General features: G+C 37.8%; 1 protein-coding gene across 2 annotated transcripts in view; it reads right to left on the reverse strand.

Annotated features, from left to right (window-relative positions):
• Positions 1–24892, reverse strand: part of NDST3 (N-deacetylase and N-sulfotransferase 3) — a 187684-nt gene that overhangs the window by 106665 nt on the left and 56127 nt on the right. For both annotated transcript variants that reach the window (XM_027543736.1, XM_027543737.1), the window contains exon 3: positions 13695–13782. In XM_027543736.1, the coding sequence (XP_027399537.1) occupies positions 13695–13782 (88 nt within the window). The remainder of the gene's footprint in view (positions 1–13694; positions 13783–24892) is intronic.

The following is a 24892-nucleotide window of genomic DNA, read 5'->3' on the forward strand; positions in this document are numbered from 1 at the left end:
TACTTTTCCTTTCTTCCAAGTTCTTGGAAGCAAACATCAAAAAACCTCTATTTCCTTGAGAGTCAGCTTTGTTGTTCTTCTGAATTTCATATTTGGGCTTATTTTATTTCCTTCATTTTCTCTGATCTGCAGTTTAGTTGAGAGTGGGAAATGACACAGTTCTCTAATTTATATGCAGGAGTAGGAGTCTCTTTTTGTTTCTCCAGGTAGAGTTTCTTTACTAAAGCATAAATGAGAGCAGTGTAAGGTGTCTGTCCTGACATCTCATAAGATGATATTAATCATCACAAAATTATACAGTCACACTTTAATTTCAGCAATGACACTCAATTCAATAAGGTCCTAGAATGGTAGATTCTTCAAATGATGTCCCTTCTGCATGGAGAAAAACGTCCTTGTATTTTCAATAGCAGTTCTTATGTGACAGGTTCTGATGGGTCTCTAGAGCCTAACGAGGGTGGACAGACTACTCCCCTTGCACAGCCAACCACGCCTACCACTTGTTACCACCCCTCTATGATTTAATTTTCCCAAAGAATAAAGGTAGTGCCTACTGGCAGGAAAAGGATCAGTTAGATCTTATGATTTATTGGGCAATGAAAGAGACCAAAGGTAAAGATGTAGTACAAGGCTGCATGGTGGTTCTGATGTATGCAGGAGGAACAGGATTAGTGATATAGAATGGGTGTAATAACATAATCTCTCAATAAGGACAGTCTTCAGTTTCACTTTCACATGTTTAAGTACTCTGCTGATGTGAGGGAACTCCTGCTCTCTCTGTAAAGGGCATATGTAAATCGAATCTGTTTTAGTTCCCCTATTTTATTCTCTTTTGCATACTACTCATCTTACTCTTGTTACTCATGTCCGTGGAGTTGAACAAGTACAGCCTTTGGAGTTAGAAGCTTTTTAGTTTATTTCTAGGTTCCAACACATTTGAGCTGTGTGGCTGTGGGCAAGTCATATAACCCCTTTAATGTTGGTGTTCACGTAGGCAAAAATATAGACAGCAATACCTATTTTATTACTTTTGCGAGAAAGTGTCTACATAGTCCAGGCACATACTGGGTAATTTAAAATGCCCGGGTCCTTCCCTCCTGTATTTCTTGCTCCTGTTCTTGCATCTTCTATGTGTCTCCTAGAGTTTTTTCTTTTTTTCACTACAGTACTATATGGGGGTGGGGGGGGTGGGCAGAGGCTCACCAGAGTGTTACGTGACAGAGGGAACATTGTATTTAAGAATTTAAGAACTGATCAAGCCATTATATTAAATAATTGCTTGATTAATGAGTCACTCACACCAGGCGTTCTTGGGGCTTCTAAGCTCTGGGAAGCCTTCTAGAAAGGCATGCGAAAGAATAGGAAGATACAGTCAGGGGCATAGAAATCTGATGACCCCAGTCACGGCAAAGTCTTGTGTCCTGCTGCCTTTTAGGTAATAAATAAGGTGGCCCTGGTAAAGAGACATTTGCTAAGTGTGACTGGTGACGCTTAAATACGTTTTTCTTTTTTTTCCGACATAAGGATGATACTTTTGGTTTCCCTGCAGTTAAACATCTCTACTTAAATACTCTCCTCTTGCTTAATTTTGCATGTCCTCAGGACACCCTATTAGTTAAGATTACTAGTCAATTACTTGTTGCAGTTTTACTTTCACATACTGAAAACAAGTAGATTTCTCTTAGGGTTTCCTAGTAATCAGTTAATTGCTGATTTCCACCTCCTCTGGGAAAAGTGAGCTGAGATTTCCTAGTTTATGAATAAAGTCACCCCTCCAACTACTTTTAGCTCTATTCTCTGTCTCCTATAGTTCCTACCTTTCCCTATCTTTTTTTATTTTATTTTATTTTTAAACTTTACAATATGGTATTAGTTTTGCCAAATATCGAAATGAATCCGCCACAGGTATACCCGCGTTCCCCATCCTAAACCTTCCTCCTTCCTCCCTCCCCTCCCCTCCCTCTGGGTCGTCCCAGTGCACCAGCCCCAAGCATCCAGTACCGTGCATCAAACCTGGACTGGCGACTCGTTTCATACATGATATTATACATGTTTCAATGCCATTCTCCCAAATCTCCCCACCCTCTCCCTCTCCCACAGAGTCCATAAGACTGATCTATACATCGGTGTCTCTTTTGCAGTCTCGTACACAGGGTTATTGTTACCATCTTTCTAAATTCCATATATATGCGTTAGTATACTGTATTGGTGTTTTTCTTTCTGGCTTACTTCACTCTGTATAATAGGTTCCAGTTTCATCCATCTCATTAGAACTGATTCAAATGTATTCTTTTTAATGGCTGAGTAATACTCCATTGTGTATATGTACCACTGCTTTCTTATCCATTCATCTGCTGATGGGCATCTAGGTTGCTTCCATGTCCTGGCTATTATAAACAGTGCTGCGATGAACATTGGGGTACACGTGTCTCTTTCCCTTCTGGTTTCCTCAGTGTGTATGCCCAGCAGTGGGATTGCTGGATCATAAGGCAGTTCTATTTCCAGTTTTTTAAGGAATCTCCACACTGTTCTCCATAGTGGCTGTACTAGGTTGCATTCCCACCAACAGTATAAGAGGGTTCCCTTTTCTCCACACCCTCTCCAGCATTTATTGCTTGTAGACTTTTGGATCGCAGCCATTCTGACTGGCGTGAAATGGTACCTCATAGTGGTTTTGATTTGCATTTCTCTGATAATGAGTGATGTTGAGCATCTTTTCATGTGTTTGTTAGCCATCTGTATGTCTTCTTTGGAGAAATGTCTATTTAGTTCTTTGGCCCATTTTTTGATTGGGTCATTTATTTTTCTGGAGTTGAGCTGGAGGAGTTGCTTGTATATTTTTGAGATTAGTTGTTTGTCAGTTGCTTCATTTGCTATTATTTTCTCCCATTCTGAAGGCTGCCTTTTCACCTTGCTAATAGTTTCCATTGTTGTGCAGAAGCTTTTAAGTTTAATTAGGTCCCATTTGTTTATTTTTGATTTTATTTCCAATATTCTGGGAGGTGGGTCATAGAGGATCCTGCTGTGATGTATGTCGGAGAGTGTTTTGCCTATGTTCTCCTCTAGGCGTTTTATAGTTTCTGGTCTTACGTTTAGATCTTTAATCCATTTTGAGTTTATTTTTGTGTATGGTGTTAGAAAGTGTTCTAGTTTCATTCTTTTACAAGTGGTTGACCAGTTTTCCCAGCACCACTTGTTAAAGAGATTGTCTTTAATCCATTGTATATTCTTGCCTCCTTTGTCAAAGATAAGGTGTCCATATGTGCGTGGATTTATCTCTGGGCTTTCTATTTTGTTCCATTGATCAATATTTCTGTCTTTGTGCCAGTACCATACTGTCTTGATAACTGTGGCTTTGTAATAGAGCCTGAAGTCAGGTAGGTTGATTCCTCCAGTTCCATTCTTCTTTCTCAAGATAGCTTTGGCTATTCGAGGTTTTTTGTATTTCCATACAAATTGTGAAATTATTTGTTCTAGCTCTGTGAAGAATACCATTGGTAGCTTGATAGGGATTGCATTGAATCTATAAATTGCTTTGGGTAGTATACTCATTTTCACTATATTTATTCTTCCAATCCATGAACATGGTATATTTCTCCATCTATTCGTGTCCTCTTTGATTTCTTTCACCAGTGTTTTATAGTTTTCTATATATAGGTCTTTAGTTTCTTTAGGTAGATATATTCCTAAGTATTTTATTCTTTCTGTTGCAATGGTGAATGGAATTGTTTCCTTAATTTCTCTTTCAGTTTTCTCATTATTAGTGTATAGAAATGCAAGGGATTTTTGTGTGTTGATTTTATATCCTGCAACTTTACTATAATCATTGATTAGTTCTAGTAATTTTCTGGTGGAGTCTTTAGGGTTTTCTATGTAAAGGATCATGTCATCTGCAAACAGTGAGAGTTTTACTTCTTCTTTTCCAATTTGGATTCCTTTTATTTCTTTTTCTGCTCTGATTGCTGTGGCCAAAACTTCCAAAACTATGTTGAATAGTAATGGTGAAAGTGGGCACCCTTGTCTTGTTCCTGACTTTAGAGGAAATGCTTTCAATTTTTCACCATTGAGGATAATGTTTGCTGTGGGTTTGTCATATATAGCTTTTATTATGTTGAGGTATGTTCCTTCTATTCCTGCTTTCTGGAGAGTTCTTATCATAAATGGATGTTGAATTTTGTCAAAGGCTTTCTCTGCATCTATTGAGATAATCATATGGTTTTTGTTTTTCAATTTGTTAATGTGGTGTATAACATTGATTGATTTGTGGATATTGAAGAATCCTTGCATCCCTGGGATAAAGCCCACTTGGTCATGGTGTATGATCTTTTTAATGTGTTGTTGGATTCTGATTGCTAGAATTTTGTTAAGGATTTTTGCATCTATGTTCATCAGTGATATTGGCCTGTAGTTTTCTTTTTTTGTGGGATCTTTGTCAGGTTTTGGTATTAGGGTGATGGTGGCCTCATAGAATGAGTTTGGAAGTTTACCTTCCTCTGCAATTTTCTGGAAGAGTTTGAGCAGGATAGGTGTTAGCTCTTCTCTAAATTTTTGGTAGAATTCAGCTGTGAAGCCGTCTGGACCTGGGCTTTTGTTTGCTGGAAGATTTTTGATTACAGTTTCAATTTCCGTGCTTGTGATGGGTCTGTTAAGATTTTCTATTTCTTCCTGGTCCAGTTTTGGAAAGTTGTACTTTTCTAAGAATTTGTCCATTTCTTCCACGTTGTCCATTTTATTGGCATATAATTGTTGATAGTAGTCTCTTCTGATCCTTTGTATTTCTGTGTTGTCTGTTGTGATCTCTCCATTTTCGTTTCTAATTTTGTTGATTTTATTTTTCTCCTTTTGTTTCTTGATGAGTCTGGCTAATGGTTTGTCAATTTTATTTATCCTTTCAAAGAACCAGCTTTTGGCTTTGTTGATTTTTGCTATGGTCTCTTTTGTTTCTTTTGCATTTATTTCTGCCCTAATTTTTAAGATTTCTTTCCTTCTACTAACCCTGGGGTTCCTCTCCTCTTTATTCATTTTTCTAGTTGGCCTTTACTCAAAGTTTATATATGAGGACAGTGCAACAGATTTCAGAATTCTTTGGAAAGATTGCTCAGGCATTTGCTGTCCTTTTCTGAACATCATAGAGGGCCCCTCTGATAGGCTTATGTAAATTCACAGCAGGCATAACTGTAAGGCCCTTCCTTTTTTCTTTACAGCTCTTCCTTATCTGATTTCCTTTAATTCTACTTTGGGGATGTTTTACATCAGAATTAATTATATTGAGAATAAGTATCTGTTGCCTAATACTTCAAATGTCATGATAAAAAACAGTTGAAAAAAACAAAACAAAACAAAACAAAAAAAACAGTTGAAACATAGTCATTCATGGTTTGATTATCCTGGCTTCTTGTCACTCCTTTATTTCTCTACTTTACCAACTTTTGTCAGAACTAGAGAGAGAAATCAAGTCAAATTCCTCAATTTTAAGTGTCATTTCTTAAGTTGTTACAAAACTACATTGAAATCTTACAGTTAATGTAAATTATTATTTTATTATGTATCTATTTAAGTAACTTGTGTCTCTTCAATATTTTTTTCTGTAGTATTTCCTACTCTGATACTATATTAAAAACTATCATTGCAATTGAGACTATCTTAACTGTTTTTCAAGTATTGTCTCATTTAATTCTCACTAGAACTCTGTGCTGAAAGCCACTAACTCCATTTTACAGATAAGGAAATTGATATTTGGAAAGATGATGTAATTTGCCACAAGTCAATGGAAATATGGGATAGAACCTGAATTCACAATCTTAATTCTACCCCAAATTACACAACTCCAAATTCAGGACCCTTAACCAACATTTATGGGCCAAATATGGAGTTTAGAGATAAGATGAGCATTTACTAATTTATATAACTTTTCTCTTCACATAGTTAAGTAATTCTCTGATATAATTAAAATTTACAAACACTATTGGTTCTCATCTGTAACACTATTTCAGATGGTGACTGCAGCCATGAAATTAAAAGGCACTTGCTCCTTGGAAGAAAAGTTATGACCAACCTAGATAGCTTATTAAAAAGCAGAGACATTACTTTGCCAACAAAGGTCCATCTAGTCAAAGCTATGGTTTTCTCAGTAGTCATGTATGGATGTGAGAGTTGGACTATAAAGAAAGCTGAGTGCTGAAGAATTGATGCTTTTGAACTGTGGTGTTGGAGAAGACTCTTGAGAGTCCCTTGGACTGAAAGGAGATCCAACCATTCCATCTTAAAGGAGATCAGTCCTGGGTGGTCATTGGAAGGACTGATGCTGAAGCTGAAACTCCAGTATTTTGGCTACCTGATTTGAAGAACTGACTCGTCTGAAAAGACCCTGATGGTGGGAAAGACTGAAGGCGGGAGGAGAAGGGGATCACAGAGGATAAGATTGTTGGATGGCATCACTGACTCAATGGACATGAGTTTGAGTACACTCTGGGAGTTGGTGATGGACAGGGAGGCCTGGTGTGCTGTAGTCCATGGGGTTGCAAAGAGTCGGACACTACTGAGTGACTAAACTGAACGGATTGATTTTTGGTGATCTGGAAAAATATACAAACCTAAAGAACCTATAGATAAGGGGAAGGCACCTTTTGACATTCAGCTTCCTTAATCAAGGATCGCCAATTAAATGATAATAATCCATTTTTTCCTAATACATAAGACTTGGGCTCTGACTAAAAGTTAAGAGTATTGTTTTTTACACTTAACTAGCGATATAACCTTGGGCCCCACTAAGTTTCTATGTTATTATCTAGAAAACAAGATAACACATTCTTTAACTCCTAGAATTCAATGAAAAGTTACATGAAAAGTGCTTAGTTAAGTAACTAGAATATGGTGTTGCTCACTAAAAGGGAACTATAATTTTTATTCTTTCATCTCTTTATTTTTCACAAAATGCACAAATCTTTCAAAAATGAAAGTAAACCAAATAAGATGAAACCCTTTTCTAAAATAAAACTTACTAGTATGAGGGTGCTGTTTTTCTTCTTCCCTTCAAGACTGAATAAAACAGAATTTTTAACAGAAAAAGGAGTTACTCATTTAGAAAGGAAGACAATGTAATTCAATTAAACTTTACAATATCCAATTTTCAAAGGATTCAGATGATTAAATTTTATATCTGTTCCCACTGAAAACTGATTTTACTGGTTTTAGACAACCCTAACTAAGTGTTGTGGGAGCTTTCAGATCTTATACAAAACTCTGTCATGCTTTCTCCGTAGCTTCCTCCTGTGTTCCATCTACTCTCCTTGGCTTAGAGACAGGACACATGTACTGTGAGCTGTTTGGGAGAACCCAAGTAAGGAAAGAGGTGAGTCTCTCAGAATCAGAAATGAAGGAGAGCAACTGGCTTGAGTTGGTCTTTAGCATCAGCATTGGACAAAAAAAAATTTAGTTGCCAGGAATGTTTTCTTGTATTTCTATTATGTTTGGGAAAGAAGTTTTAGTTATTCTTAATGTTTAGAGTGATTTTCTTTCACAACACAACATGGTCAAATTTTATTCTCTGACCTTGTTCCTTATAAATACTGATGGTGAAAAGAAAGTAATTTTATTTTCACCCAATCCTTTATTCATAAGCTCATTTTTTTTCATTAGGCACTTGCTGGTATTACAACAATAAAGCATTTGTAGAGTGATCATTTTAGTGAGGAATGACAACAGATAATTTATAAATAAAGTACATGCAATACCCATACATTTAGCAATCTAGGAACAGAAGGGATCTTCCTTAAGCTAATAAAGACTTTCTATGAAATTGTCTATTGAAAGAATTCCCCTCAAGAATAGGAACAAAACTACTTAAGGGTTTCCCCTGAGGTCAGTAACAGGACATGAGTGTTGTTATCACCATGTTTATTTAATATTTACTGGACATCCAAGCTAATGTAGTAGGTAAGGAAAAGAAAAAAAAATTCATAAAGCTCAGAAAGGAAGAAATAAAATTTTTACTATCCAAAAATTGTATGATTGAATAGGTAGAAAATCCAAAAGAATCTTGGAAGTATAGAATTAATAAGTGAGTGTAGCAAGGCTGCTGAATATTAATATCAGTACACAAGATCAATTTTATTTTTACACATTATTAACAGAGAAATGGGGGAAAAAACTGTAAAAAAGACACAATTAACTACTGCACCAAAAAACTCCACCAAGGAATAAATAGAAAAATAATAAAGTTTTGTCAAGTATAATTAAAGAGGACCTAAATATGGGTTCTTCCCAGTTAGTAAAGAATTCGCCTGCCAATGCAGGAGATGCAAGAGTCTTGGGTTTGATCCCTGGGTCAGAAAGATCCCTTGAAGTAGGAACTGGTGACCCACTCCAGTTGCCTGGAAAATTCCATGGACAGAGGAGCCTGGCAGGCCACAGTCCCTGGGGTGGCCGAGAGTCAGACATGACTGAGCATACACTGAGCACAAATATGTTCAAGCATAGGAAGACTCAATGTTTAGTACAACAATTCTCCCCAAATTAATTAATAGATTTAATGTAATTTAAATAAAAATAGTATAGGGTGACAAAGCTGTATATTGTCAACCTGCTTATTTAAGTTCTACGCAGAGTACTTCATGTGAAATGCTGGGCTGGACAAATCACAAGCTGGAATCAAGACTACCAGGAGAAATACCAACCGCCTCAGATATGCAAATGATTCCATTTGATGCAGAAAGTGAAGAGGAAAAGCCTCTTGATGAGGGTGAAAGAAGAGAGTGAAAAACCTGGCCTGAAACCCAACATTAAAAAACTAATATCATGGCATCCAATTCCATCATTTCATCACAAACAGATGGGGAAAAAGCAGAAGCAGTGAGACTTTCCTTTCTTGGGTTCCAAAATCGCTGTGGACAGTGACTGCAGCCATGAAATTAAAAGATGCTTGCTTCTTGGAAGGAAAGCTGAGAAACAGCGTATTAAAAAGCAGAGACATCACTTTGTCAACAAAGGTCTGTGTAGTCAAAGGTATGGTTTTCCCAGTAGTCATGTATGGATGTGAGAGTTGGACCAGAAGAAGGCTGAGTGCCGAAGAACTGATGCTTTCAAATTGTGGTGCTACAGAAGACTCTCGAGAGTCCCTTGGACTGCAAGGAGATCAAACTGGTCAATACTAAAGGAAATCAACCTTGAATATTCATTGGAAGAACTGTTGCTGAAGTGGAAGCTACAATACTTTGGCCACCTGATATGAAGAGCTGACTCACTGGAAAAGACCCTGATGCTGGGAAAGATTGAAGGCAACAGGGCAACAGAGGATGAGATGGTTCAGACAGTATTACTGACTCATCTGACATAAATTTGAGCAATCTCTGGGAGACAGTCGAGGACAGAGGAGCCTGGCATGCTACAGTCCCTGGGGCTGCAAAGAGTAGGACAGGACTTGGTGACTGGACAACAGCAGCAGCAGCAGCAATAACATAAAAATTCCAGTGAGGATCTTTGTGGATCTGGGAAGCTAATTTTAAAATTTATATAAAAATGAAGAAGGCCCAGAATTGCCAAGGCGATCTTGAAGACGATGAACAAACTTAGAGTACTTAAATAGCAGATATTAGTATCAACTCTGATGCTTTGGCCACCTGATGCAAAGAACTGACTCATTGGAAAAGACCGTGATGCTGGGAAAGATTGAAGGCAGGAGGAGAAGGGGATGACAGAGGATGAGATGGTTGGATGGCATCACGATTCGATGGACATGAGTTTGAGCAAGCTCCCGGAGCTGGTGATGGACAGGGAAGCCTGGAGTGCTGCAGTCTATGGGGTCTCAAAGAGTTGGACATGACTGAGTGATTGAACCGAACCAATTAGTAGTGGAGAAATAACTCCAGAAAGAATGAAGGGATGGAGCCAAAGCAAAAACAATACCCAGCTGTGGATATGACTGGTGATAGAAGCAAGGTCCCATGCTGTAAAGAGCAATATTGAATAGGAACCTGGAATGTCAGGTCCACGAATCAAGGCAAATTGGAAATGGTCAAATAAGAGATGGCAAGAGTGAACATCGATATTCTAGGAATCAGCGAACTAAAATGTACTGGAATGGGTGAATTTAACTCAGATGACCATTATATCTACTACTGCGGGCAGGAATCCCTTAGAAGAAATGGAGTAGCCATCATGGTCAACAAAAGAGTCCGAAATGCAATACTTGGATGCAACCTCAAAAACGACACAATGATCTCTGTTCGTTTCCAAGGCAAACCATTTAATATCACAGTAGTCGAAGGCTATGCCCCAACCAGTAATGCTGAGGAACCTGAAGTTGAACAGTTCTATGAAGACCTACAAGACCTTTTAGAACTAACACCCCAAAAAGATGTCCTTTTCATTTTAGGGGACTGGAATGCAAAAGTAGGAAGTCAAGAAACACCTGGAGTAACAGGCAAATTTGGCCTTGGAGAATGGAATGAAGCAGGGCAAAGGCTAATAGAGTTTTGCCAAGAGAAGGCACTGGTCATAGCAAACACCATCCTCCAACAACACAAGAGAAGATTCTATACATGGACATCACCAGATGGTCAACACCGAAGTCAGATTGATTATGTTCTTTGCAGCCAAAAATGGAGCAGCTCTATACAGTTAGCAAAAACAAGACCAGGAGCTGACTGTGGCTCAGATCATGAACTCCTTATTGCCAAATTCAGACTTAAATTGAAGAAAGTGGGGAAAACCACTAGACCATTCCAGTATGACCTAAATCAAATCCCTTATGATTATACAGTGGAAGTGAGAAAAAGATTAAAGGGCCTAGATCTGATAGATAGAGTGCCTGATGAACTATGGACGGAGGTTCGTGACATTGTACAGGAGACAAGGATCAAGACCATCCCCATGGAAAAGAAATGCAAAAAAGCAAAATGGCTGTCTGAGGAGGCCTTACAAATAGCTGTGAAAAGAAGAGACACAGGAAGCAAAGGAGAAAAGGAAAGATACACCCATTTGAATGCAGAGTTCCAAAGAATAGCAAGAAGAGATAAGAAAGCCTTCCTCAGCGATCAATGTAAAGAAATAGAGGAAACAACAGAATGGGAAAGACTAGGGATCTCTTCAAGAAAATGAGAGATACGAAGGGAACATTTCATGCAAAAGTGGGCTCAATAAAGGACAGAAATGGTATGGACCTAACAGAAGCAGAAGATATTAGGAAGAGGAGGCAAGAATACACAGAAGAACTGTACAAAAAAGACCTTCACGACCAGATAATCATGATCACTCACCTAGAGCCAGACATCCTGGAATGCAAAGTCAAGTGGGCCTTAGAAAGCATCACTACGAACAAAGCTAGTGGAGGTGATGGAATTCCAGTTGAGCTATTTCAAATCTTGAAAGATGATGCTGTGAAAGTGCTGCACTCAATATGCCAGCAAATTTGGAAAACTCAGCAGCGGCCACAGGACTGGAAAAGATCAGTTTTCATTCCAATCCCAAAGAAAGGCAATGCCAAAGAATGCTCAAACTACCACACAATTGCACTCATCTCACACACTAGTAAAGTAATGCTCAAAATTCTCTAAGCCAGGCTTCAGCAGTATGTGAACCGTGAACTTCCAGATGTTCAAGCTGGTTTTAGAAAGGCAGAGGAACCAGAGATCAAATTGCCAACATCTGCTGGATCATGGAAAAAGCAAGAGAGTTCCAGAAAAACATCAATTTCTGCTTTATTGACTGTGCCAAAGCCTTTGACTGTGTGGATCACAATAAACTGTGGAAAATTCTGAAAGAGATGGGAACACCAGACCACCTGACTTGCCTCTTGAGAAACCTATATGCAGGTCAGGAAGCAGCAGTTATAACTGGACATGGAACAACAGACTGGTTCCAAATAGGAAAAGGAGTATGTCAAGGATGTATGTTGTCACCCTGCTTATTTAACTTCTATGCAGAGTACATCATGAGAAATGCCGGGCTGGAAGAAGCACAAGCTGGAATCAAGATTGCCGGGAGAAATATCAATAACCTCAGATATGCAGATGACACTACCCTTATGGCAGAAAGTGAAGAGGAACTAAAAAGCCTCTTGATGAAAGTGAAAGAGGAGAGTGAAAAAGCTGGCTTAAAGCTCAACATTCAGAAAACTAAGATCATGGCATCCGGTCCCACCACTTCATGGGAAATAGATGGGGAAACAGTGGAAAGTGTCAGACTTTATTTTTCTGGGCTGCAAAATCATGGCAGATGGTGATTGCAGCCATGAAATTAAAAGACGCTTACTCCTTGGAAGGAAAGTTATGACCAACCTAGATAGCATATTGAAAAGCCGAGATATTACTTTGCCAACAAAGGTCCATCTAGTCAAGGCTATGGTTTTTCCAGTGATCATGTATGGATGTGAGAGTTGGACTGTGAAGTAAGCTGAGTGCTGAAGAATTGATGCTTTTGAACTGTGGTGTTGGAAAAGACTCTTGAGAGTCCCTTGGACTGCAAGAAGATCCAACCATTCCATCCTAAAAGAGATCAGTCCTGGGTGGTCATTGGAAGGACTGATGCTGAAGCTGAAACTCCAGTACTTTGGCCACCTCATGCAAAGAGCTGACTCACTGGAAAAGACTCTGATGCTGGGAGGGATGGTGGGCAGGAGGAGAAGGGGACAACAGAGGATGAGATGGCTGGATGGCATCACCAATTCGATGGACATGAGTTTGAGTGAACTCCAGGAGTTGGTGATAGACATGGAGACCTGGCGTGCTGTGATTCATGGGGTCGCAAAGAGTCGGACACGACTGAGCAACTGAACTGATCTGACATGCCCACTAGAAGGCTAAAATAATAAGATAATAATATTAAATACTTGGAGGAATATAAAACAACAGGAAAACTCACATAGTATTGGAAATATAAATTGATATCACCACTTTGAAAAACTGTTTGGCATTTTCTACTAAAGCTGATCATAAGTATACCATATAACCAGCAATTCTACTGGTTGATAAACAACAGAAAAAAATTGTCCTCTGAAGGACAACTATTTTTAACCATAGTTGTGTTTAAAACATTCTTAACATGACTATTCCAAAAAAATGAAAGGCAAAGATTGAAAACAACCCAACCATCCACACTGGAACAGAATGGAATAAATAAATTTGTTAAATTCAAACAGTGCAATACTACAGAAAAATAAAGTTGAAAGAAATACAACCCTACACAATAATATCTGCAAAACCAAAATAATGTTAGACAAAACAAGCTATATATAGAAGAGTCCATTTATATGATTCTTTTTATACACATCTTAAAGCCAGGCAAACTAATTTATGATGTTAGAAGCCAGGATAGTGGTTTTCTTGGTGGGAAGTGAGGGACTATAAAGCAGCCCAAGGGAGAGGGTGTGTAGATTCTGGTAGAACCTCTTTCTTGATCTGGGTACACAGCTCTGTACACTTGGTGAAATCCATTGAGCACCATACTTATTACTTATACAGTTTTATGTCTGTAAATTATAGTTCAGTAGAGAAAAGGCCATTAAATAATAACATGGTGAATAAACTTTCAAGCTATTAACATTCTGTAAAGGTGAAAAAATAAGTTAAATGAAATTGAGTAATATGAAGAAAATAAAACAGTGGAGAGACCCAAGAAGGTCTGAAGAGGAGGGGGTCACAGTTTTAAAGAGAGTGGTCAGAGAGGCTAACTACGGGGATAGTTAATCTCTCTCTTACCTGTATGGTAAAATTTCCCCGAAAATCCCAGGTTGAAAGTAAAATTTGTGATTTGTGCACGCAAAAGATTCTGAGTATCAAGCAGGGCCTGAAATACATAATTAAAAAAACGTATCAGGTAGAGAATCGCTTTGAGAAGATATCTTCCGTTAGCAGTCAAAAGGTAAAAATACTCCTTTAGGCATGAAAGAGTTAAATCATGGAAAGTAGGTTTTTTTAACCACCTTCCAACTAGCAAGATGGTTCTGAGATTACATAATTATATACTTATACATTTATTCTTTAGATGCAGTAAATCAGCAAAAAGTGTCAGTTAGAAAAAGGAAGTTAAATGAAAAGTTTATTCTTCATGTTCGAAGGAACTAGTATCTAATACATAAAATACATCTCATTTTACTCTTTAGGGGATGTAATTCACCAACTGTAAAAAAAAAAAAAAAGATATTCTTTTAAAGTGAAACTATGTAAAAACATATTGAAAGAAACAGATAGTTGTTTCTCAGATACATCTTTGGTCTTCAAAATCCAATTCTTTTCAATCTGTAAGTCTTAGATTCCCCAAAGATAGTGATTATTCTTCAAATATGGGTATCATGGTAAAGTAAATTTCTAATTTGCCCTTTCATTGGAAAACAGATAAACAAACTTTCTACTAATGACAGGTAAAGCTATTTTGAGGTTTAATTATTATATCGTATAAAGTATCATGCTATGAATATTTTAATGGACTTCTCTTTCTCCTTTTCTTTCTCATTCTTATTCAAATTCACATTCTTATATTCCTTCTCTTCCCCTTCCCCAGACTATGGTAGTTCAGTGCCCACCTAAAGGAAGCAAAAAGTAACTCTAAATGGTAGACTTGTAAAGGATCTTAGTTAATTCTTATATTATACATGAAGAAAGTCAGGAGAACCGATTTACCTGTTTTCACAGATAAAATTAGTTGGTAGGTCCTAGGTTAAGGACATACATCACCTGATCCAAGTTAGGTACTCTTTTTAGCCTACCACTCTAAATCTTTCCCTACCCTTCCATAGTACAGCTGGACCCACAACAGAATCTTTTCTCTTCCTAGTGTCTGATACCTGGAAGCCCCGCCCCCTCATGCTCATGACCTGAATCTTTTGGGGGGATAAACAGATATTCATTTTATTCAGAGACCCTCTCACAACTGCATGTGTTCAACAATTACTAGTTGCCACTCCTTTCTTATTGCTGCTGCTACAATTACTACTACGAATTTGTTGTTGTTATTGTTAGTGGTAGATAATACAAATCTATCTGAACTTTACCCTTCATTTGTTAAAGTGGAGACAATTACCTAGTTCAGAGAACTGTGATGAGGAATGTAGAAGATGTAATATATGCAGGAATGTCTGATAAACTTTTTAAAAAGTGGCATAAAATATTAGGTGTTCATATAATTATCAGCAATATATTACATATTAATGTAATTATGTGCATTATATTATTGATAACTGTATCTGTATATTGTATATTTCTTATCTACTTATTTTTTATTTGAAATAGGGCTGACAAACAATATTATGTTAGCTTCAGGAATATAAAATAGTAATTTGACATTTAAATACAGTATGAAATGATCAAACCTGAAGTCTAGGAACCATCTGTGCCCATACAAAGTCATTAGAGTATTACTGACCAAATTTCTTATGCATATTTATGTAAATTACATCCCCATGACTTAATTATTTTATAATCAGCAGTTTGTACTCTTAATTTCACTTACCTATTACCTTAATTTCACTCATTCCCTCAAACTTCTTCTTTTTGGCAACTACCCATTTGTTCTCTTATCTATGAGTCTGTTTTTGTTTCATTTTGTTTGTTTTTTACATTCTACATATAAGTGAGATCATATGGTATTTATCTTTCTCTGTTTATTTACTTCACTGAGCATAATACCCTCTAGACCCATCCATGATGTCCCATGGCAAGATTTCACTCTTTTTTTAAATGGCAAATATTCTACTGTATGTACACACTACATCTTTATCCATTCGTCTATTGATGGACCTTAGCTTGCTTCTATATCTTGGCTGTTATAAACAATACTACAATGAAAATAGGGTTTTTTAATTAGTGATTTTGCTTTCTTTGGGTAAATACTCAAAAGTGAAATTGCTGAGACATATGGTAGTTCTATTTTTAATTTTTTGAGGAAGGTTTATACTGTTTTCCATAGTGGCTGCACCAATTTAAAACCCCACAAACAATATACAGGCGTTCTTTTTCATCCACATCCTTTCCAGCACTTGTAATTTCTTGTCCTTGTCCTAGCTATTCTGAAGTGAGATCTCATTGTGGTTTTGTTTGCATTTCCCTGATGATTAGTGACGCTGAACATCTTTTCCCGTGTGTGCTGGCTATCTGTATGTCTTCTTTGTGTTCTCTGTTTTTTTACCGCAATAAAATAGATGCATATATATATATATACACACACACACACCCATCCACACATTTCATAAGCTTCCCTGGTGGCTCAGTGGTAAAGAATCGACCTGCCAGTGCAGGACACCAGGTTCAATCCCTGGATCAGGAAGATCCCCTGGAGGAGGAATCGCAACCCATTCTAGTATTCTTGCCTGAGAAATCCCATGGACCGAGTGGCCTGGAAGGCTACTGTCCACAGGGTTGCAAAGAGCTGGACATGACTTAGAGACTAAAACAAAAACAACAACATATACTCAGATATACAGATGTATAGCTCAGTGAAATTAGAGGCATAAAGTAAAAATTAGAACTGTATCAATTATAATATAAAATACAAGTTTGAATTTTGCCTTTCCCATTTAACAGTATATCACGAGCTTTCTCTCATCACATTAACCATTCAAATCCAAAATTTTTAATCTATTGGTTTTAATGGATGCTGAATATTATATCAAATGCATACATTATAATTTATTTAACCATTTTATACTACTGTTGTACATTCAGATTGTTTCCTTTTTTTTGTCTAATATAAATTCTGCCCTATGTATCAATACATATTTATATAGCAATGAAGTAACCATTTCCTCAGGAGAAAATAATTCTGCTTACTCTTACCAAGCAAAACAATTTCTGAGCAAATCTGAAACTGCTTATAAAAGTACTGGGCTTCCCTGGTGGCTCAGTAGTAAAAAATCTGCCTGTCAATGCAGGAGATGGGTTCAGTCCAGGGTTGGGAAGATTCCCTGGAGAAGGAAATGGTAACCCACTCCAGTATTCTTGCCTGGGAAATCCCATTGACAGAGGAGCCTGATGGGCTACAGCCAATGGGATCACAAAAGAGTTGGACCAGACTTAGCAACTAAACAATAGCAAATAAAAGTATTAATAGGGAACATAATATCCAATAAACATTATAAGAGAATTGTATTTGAATACAATTTAACACAAAAATTTGACTATTTCCAAAATTATTTTTCCAAATTTGAATCTCTATGCTACCCCACTAACTTAGTTTTTTGAGGCCTCATTCTATAAAGCCAAAAGCAGTTACAGGCATTAAAAGATCTAGTTGAAGGCAAAAAAAAAAAAAATAAAAAAGATCTAATTTAAAGAAACAGGGGTTTGAGAACTGAGTAAAATGGGAGATTTTATATATCTTTGGATTTTTCTCCAAATTTATTTAACAAAATGAACATATCAATTAAAGCAAATAGGAAAGACAAATTTATAAAAAATAACTGCAAAAGAGTTTTATATGGAGATTTATGTTAGGATTCATTACATGTGTGACATTCTTTGGGGAATTATCTGCTAGCTTTTTGTTTCTTATCTGGGCTTCCTAAATTATATTTTGACCTATTTTATCTTTTGATAGTTAACATAAGTAGTTGGTGACCAAATTAAGGCTGGGAAAGAAATTTTAGTGTTTAATATGGTTTTTCAGCAATAGGCAAAAGTATGTTTCAGCACAGAATTTTTAGAATTAATATTTTCTTAATCAACCAAATACTAATTATAATATAAATATGTATAATGTAGCTAGATCTGCTAAAGTAAACAAAAACAATTGGGCAGCTAATTTATATAAACTCCTGTATCTCTCGATCTATGTACACATACACACAAACATCAGAGATATTCATGGGTTTGGCATGAAGATCAAATGAGAACATGGATACATGACCTTAATCCTAGCACTCAGAAGTGGAGTTTTAAGCCTATGAGTGGAATTTTTCATCCTTTCCTCTGTCACCTTAAAAGTTCTTTATTATCCTGTCACAAAATTCCATCTTCTATTTCTCACTGTTGTTCACTTGGTGTAAAGTCAGACATATGCCTAAAATTTTAAATGATATTTTAAAATTGAGCCTTGGCACTTTTGGAGTTGTCTAATCAGCACCGGGGCTTCAGATGGCTCAGTGGTAAAGAATCTGCCCGCCAATGCAGGAGACATAGGAGATGTGGGTTGGATCCCTGGGTCAGGAAGATTCCCTGGAGAAGGAAATGACGACTTGCTCCAGTATTCTTGCCTGGAAAATTTCATGGACAGAGGAACCTGATGGGCTACAGTCCATGGAGTTGCAAACAGACATGACTGAGCATGCACACCTTGTCAGCACTGAAGATTTTAAACAAAAGAGGAATATGGCCCATGTAGCTGTATTATAGCAACTTTTACAGTGCTGTGCATTTCTTTCTTAGTGACCTTGTGTGCTCAGTCACTCAGTCGTGTCTGACATTTTGTGACCCCATGGACTGTAGCCCGCCAGGCTCCTCTGTCCATGGGATTCTCCAGGCAAGAAGACTGGAGTGGATTGCCATGCCCTCCTGCAGGGGATCTTCCTCAACCCAGGGATCGAACCCAGGTCTCCTGCATTGCAGGCAGATTCTTTATCAACTGAGCCACCTAGGAAACCCTTAGTGAATCCTTTATCCTCCAACAAAATGTTCATGTATTTTTTTTTTAATTTTATTTTATTTTTAAACTTTACAATATTGTATTAGTTTTGCCAAATATCGAAATGAATCCGCCACAGGTATACCCGTGTTCCCCATCCTGAACCCTCCTTCCTCCTCCCTCCCCATACCCTCCCTCTGGGTCGTCCCAGTGCACCAGCCCCAAGCATCCAGTACTGTGCATCGAACCTGGACTGGCGACTCGTTTCATACATGATATTATACATGTTTCAGTGCTATTCTCCCAAATCTCCCCACCCTCTCCCTCTCCCACAGAGTCCATAAGACTGATCTATACATCCGTGTCTCTTTTGCTGTCTCGTACACAGGGTTATTGTTACCATCTTTCTAAATTCCATATATATGCGTTAGTATACTGTATTGGTGTTTTTCTTTCTGGCTTACTTCACTCTGCATAATAGGTTCCAGTTTCATCCATCTCATTAGAACTGATTCAAATGTATTCTTTTTAATGGCTGAGTAATACTCCATTGTGTATATGTACCACAGCTTTCTTATCCATTCATCTGCTGATGGGCATCTAGGTTGCTTCCATGTCCTGGCTATTATAAACAGTGCTGCGATGAACATTGGGGTACATGTGTCTCTTTCCCTTCTGGTTTCTTCAGTGTGTATGCCCAGCAGTGGGATTGCTGGATCATAAGGCAGTTCATGTATTTTATTGTTTGTATTGTAGTAAAAGAATAATGACAATGGTTTTTATGGAATCCAAGGAAAGGACAGTAACACAGTCATCTTGAATTATTCATTAATTGTACCTAAACTGTCCAGAGCAAAATTATATAACCTCTAAATCATACACATGAGAGATGGTTTACTAGAAAATTTATTGGGCTGAAATTGGCAAATAATGACATGAGTAGGAAAACAGAAAACAAGTTAAGTACCATTCTCATTAAGCATTCATTTGAAATTGTTATACTTATTCTATTTAGCTTATGGCTGTATACCCAAATAGTCAAAATGCTAATGTACTATTTCAAAAAAGAAATAAAAATAAAAGCTAGTTCTCAGCACCTTTAGGCAACTGTAAGTTGTACCTCACTCATTCAATTATACAGAAAAGGTTTTTATGTGTTGTAATAAACATAATTTTTAAACCTTAGTAATTTAAAATACTTGCTTCCAGCAGCAAAGCAGAAAAGGATGGAGAGGTGTAGGATTCCATATGAAGGGACTAAAGCATCTCAAACCATGTACTACTGTTCCAGAGCAAATTAAGTTTCCTTTAACAGTTGCAGAGTTATGTTGGAAACCCCTTAAGTAGCATTATCTGTTCTGCCTAAGAGGTGAAAGTGGTAAATACTTAAAAAAAAAAACTCTGATAACTAGTTACCACTCCTATCCCCACCAAATACATTTTGGGTTTTAGTAAAGCTGGACTATAAATTCCATGAGGTAGTGTCTCTGTCCAGTTCACTTTTCACTACTGAAGTCTAGCATGTTGTAAGGGGGAGGAGAGGGACAAGTAACTTTATTGAATGGGGACACTAATGAATTTCTGATTGATCTCATAGTGCAGTAAACTCATAAAGACTTGACAATAATATTGTGGAACATTCTTTTGCTATTTTATTTTCATAAACTGTTTTTAATCTTGAATTAATTTGAACATATTTCATATCCAAAAAGTTATTATAAAACATTATTTTCAAATTATTTGTTAAAAAAAGTGCTAAAATAAAAGCATTCCCTATTTCAGTACTTCTCAAACTTCTAAACACATGAAGATAATCTTAAAAGCTTAATAAAATGCAGATTTCTGGATTCTAACCCAGGAATCTTGGAGAAGGCAATGGCACCCCACTCCAGTACTCTTGCCTGGAAACTCCCATGGACAGAGGAGCTTGGGCTGCAGTCCATGGGGTCGCTGCCAGTTGGACACGACTGAGCGACTTCACTTTCACTTTTCACTTTCATGCATTGGAGAAGGAAAGGGCAACCCACTCCAGTGTTCTTGCCTGGAGAATCCCAGGGACAGCGGAGCCTGGTGGGCTGCCATCTATGGGGTCGCACAGAGTTGGGCACGACCAAAGCGACCTAGCAGCAGCAGCAGCAGCAGCCCAGGAATCTAACCAGAGATTCTGAACTATAGCGCTGAAGCAGGCCAAAGCATCCTAGATGATTCTGCTGGAGGTGACATTATGCCACACTCTAAGAATCACTGTCTTATTCCTTGATTTCAAATAGCTCAACACAAGTTTTCACTTACTTAGAGGCATGCTTTTCTCTGAGAATATGAAACCTTTGATATCCACTATATAACAAAATTCTTGGTATACAGTAGGCATTCAGCTATTGATTTTATAAGCCACATAAATAATAGGTACTGTGAATTCTAAAATCAAAAATATTCTAGAAAACAAAAAGAAATATATAGGATCACAGAATCCACCCCACTGGGTTGACCCCAAAGTACTTCATCATGCCTGGAGTAATCTGGGTAAGAAATTATACAACACAGATGGTAGCCTTTAGAAGTTTTCATGTTTTGTCTTTATCAATTTTATTTTCCTTAGTTTTTCTAATAAAAGTCCCCCTTCAGCTTGAGTTGGGAGAACCAGTTAATCAGATTGCCACCTAAGGTAATCAGCTTCAACCTAGGGAAGTTAAGGTGTTGAGGAGGCAAGTGATTATAGAGGATGCTGCTGCTGCTGCTGCTAAGTCACTTCAGTCGTGTCCGACTCTGTGTGACCCCAGAGACAGCAGCCCACCAGGCTCCCCCGTCCTGAGGATAGATATGTCTTAAGAATCAGACTGCCATGGGACTATACAATTCAGCTATTGTGGAGAACAGTTTGGTGGTATCTCAAAAAGTAAAATATAGAATTATCATATGACTCAGCAATTATGATCCTCACTTTATATCCAAAAGAACTGAAAACAGGTTTTTAGAGAAATATTTGTACACACTTGTTGATAGCAGCAGCATTCACAGTAGCCAAAAGGCAGAAACCACCCAGGTGTTCATTAGTAGATGAACAGGTAAACCAATTGCAGTTCATATATACAACGGAACATTATACAGCCATAACAAGGAATGAAGTGCTGATACATGCTACAATATGGATGAATCCTGAAAACATTAACACTAAGTGAAAGAAGCCAGGCATAAAAGGTCACATACTATATGATTCCATTTACATGAAGCACCCAGAACAGGTAAATCTATGGTGATGGAAAGTGGACTGGCGCTGCAGAGGGAGGGAGGGAGAAATTATTAGAACTCCTTAATGGGTGTGGGTTTTCCTTTTGGGGTGATGAAAGTGTTTTGTACCAGATAGAGGTGGTGGTTGAACAGCACTGTGAATGTACTAATGCCATTGAATTATTTTAACATGGTAGTTTTATGTATGTGAATTTCACCTCAAAAACCAAAAGACTGTGCAATTGTGAGTACTGTTGTCTTCATGTTTTTTTTCCTAAATTTTATTGAAAGAGCATTATATGAATTACTCTACCCAAAATATTTCCAACAGATGTCCCATATCCTTTACACTGACTTTAAGAAAAGTGTCCAGAAATGGATTAAGTAAACACATCAGGAACTGTTGGGATGCAGTGACAGTCGATATTCAAAAATTCCTATGGTATTTGGAACTTGCCTTAGACCTTATCTTCTATCATCCTCCCTTCTATGCACCCAGCTGTGGATTTACTCATCTGTATGCTGTTCCTGGAGCATACCAAGTTTATTCTCACTTCAAGGTCCTTAGTCTTGCTATTTCCTCTTCAAAGATATACTTTGCTCAGATATTCATGTGGTTTACTTCCTCACCTCTACTAGATCTCTGCTTAAATATCATCCCCTCGGTGAGACCTTCCCTATCCCCTTTTTCACTGAAGAGTTGATTTACAATGTTATATTAGTTTCAGATGTACAACACAGTAATTTGATATTTTTATAGCTTATACTCCATTTAAAGTTATGATAAAATATTAGCTATATTCCCTGTGCTGTACATTACATACTTATATATATACCTCTTAATTCCCTTCCCTTTTCTTGACCTTTCCTCCACCCCTCTCCCCTCTGGTAACCACTAGTATGTTTTCTGTATCTATAAGTTTGTTTCTGTTTTGTTATACTCATTTGTTTTATTTTTAAGATTCCACATATAAGTGAAAACATACAGTATTTGTCCTCCTCTGTCTGAGCTACTTCACTAAACCCAATACCCTCCAAGTTCATAGAAGTTGCTGAAAATGGCAAGATTTCACTCTTTATTTATGGCTGAGTAGTAGTCCATTGTGAGGTGGCAAGAATACAGAACTGTACAAAAAAGATTTTCACGACCCAGATAATCATGATGGTGTGATGACTCTCCGAGAGCCAGACATCCTGGAATGTGAAGTCAAGTGGGCCTTAGAAAGCATCACTACGAACAAAGCTAGTGGAGGTGATGGAATTCCAGTTGAGCTATTTCAAATCCTGAAAGATGATGCTGTGAAAGTGCTGCACTCAATATGCCAGCAAATTTAGAAAACACAGCAGGCAGGACTGGAAAAGGTCAGTTTTCATTCCAATCCCAAAGAAGGGCAATGCCAAAGAATGCTCAAACTACCACACAATTGCATTCATCTCACACACTAGTAAGGTAATGCTCAAAATTCTCCAAGCCAGGTTTCATTAATATGTGAACCGTGAACTTCCAGATGTTCAAGCTGGTTTTAGAAAAGGTAGAGGAACCAGAGATCAAATTGCCAACATCCGCTGATCATGGAAAAAGCAAGAGAGTTCCAGAAAAACATCTATTTCTGCTTTATTGATTATGCCAAAGCCTTTGACTGTGTGGATCACAATAAACTGTGGAAAATTCTGAAAGAGATGGGAATACCAGACCACCTGACCTGCCTCTTGAGAACTCTATATGCAGGTCAGGAAGCAACAGTTAGAACTGGACATGGAACAACAGACTGGTTCCAAATAGGAAAAGGAGTATGTTTATTTAACTTATATGCAGAGTACATCATGAGCAACTCTGGGCTGGAAGAAACACAAGCTGGAATCAAGATTGCCAGGAGAAATATCATTAACCTCAGGTATGTAGATGATACCACCCTTATGGCAGAAAGTGAAGAGGAACTAAAAAGCCTCTTGATGAAAGTGAAAGAGGAGAGTGAAATGTTGGCTTAAAGCTCAACATTCAGAAAACTAAGATCATGGCATCTGGTCCCATCACTTCATGGGAAATAGATGGGGAAACAGTGGAAACAGTGTCAGACTATTTTTTTGGGCTCCAAAATCACTGCAGATGGTGATTGCAGCCGTGAAATTAACAGACGCTTACTCCTTTGAAGGAAAGTTATGACCAACCTAGATAGCATATTCAAAAGCAGAGACATTACTTTGCAAACAAAGGTCCGTCTAGTCAAGGCTGTGGTTTTTCCAGTGGTCATGTATGGATGTGGGAGTTGGACTGTGAAGAAGCCTGAGCACCAAAGAATTGATGCTTTTGAACTGTGGTGTTGGAGAAGACTCTTGAGAGTCCCTTGGACTGTAAGGAGATCCAACCAGTCCATTCTGAAGGAGATCAGTCCTGGGTGTTCTTTGGAAGGACTGATGCTGAAGCTGAAACTCCAGTACTTTGGCCACTTCATGCGAAGAGCTGACTCATTGGAAAAGACCCTGATGCTGGGAGAGATTGGGGGCAGGAGAAAAAGGGGATGACAGAGGATGAGATGTCTGGATGGCATCACTGACTTGATGGACGTGAGTTTGAGTGAACTCTGGGAGTTGGTGATGGACAGGGAGGCCTGGCATGCTGCAATTCATGGGGTAGCAAAGAGTCGGACACGACTGAGCAACTGAACTGTACTGAAGTAGAGCTCAGATAACCTGTGGGTGCTTCAGGTAACAAGGTCCAGTGTGACCCAGCACAGAAACTCGGAGTGTGGCTTTAGATCAGACCATGGAACCTGTCTGGTGGCTTTGGATTGAAATACTCTATAAATTTTCTTTTTCTTTTTTTTAAATGAAAGCTAGGGTAAAAGACACAAGTGTATACTTTGCTTAGCAACTTAGTCGACTAGAGACTAACTGTAAATGTATAAATAAAAAAGATGAAGTCAAAACAATAGGAAGCATGAATAATATTGAACTTATTAAAAAAAGTTTCATGCTCTCACTTAGAATCACTTTTACATTATAGGTTCTGATAAGTGTTATGAAATGAATTCCAAGAATATGGCAGATTAGATAAATTTGAAGTTATGGAAACTAACTACAGGAAAAAGTGCTGAAGAACTTAATGGAAGAGTTA

Source organism: Bos indicus x Bos taurus, chromosome 6 (genome assembly GCF_003369695.1).
Source record: "Bos indicus x Bos taurus breed Angus x Brahman F1 hybrid chromosome 6, Bos_hybrid_MaternalHap_v2.0, whole genome shotgun sequence".
NCBI lineage: Eukaryota > Metazoa > Chordata > Mammalia > Artiodactyla > Bovidae > Bos > Bos indicus x Bos taurus.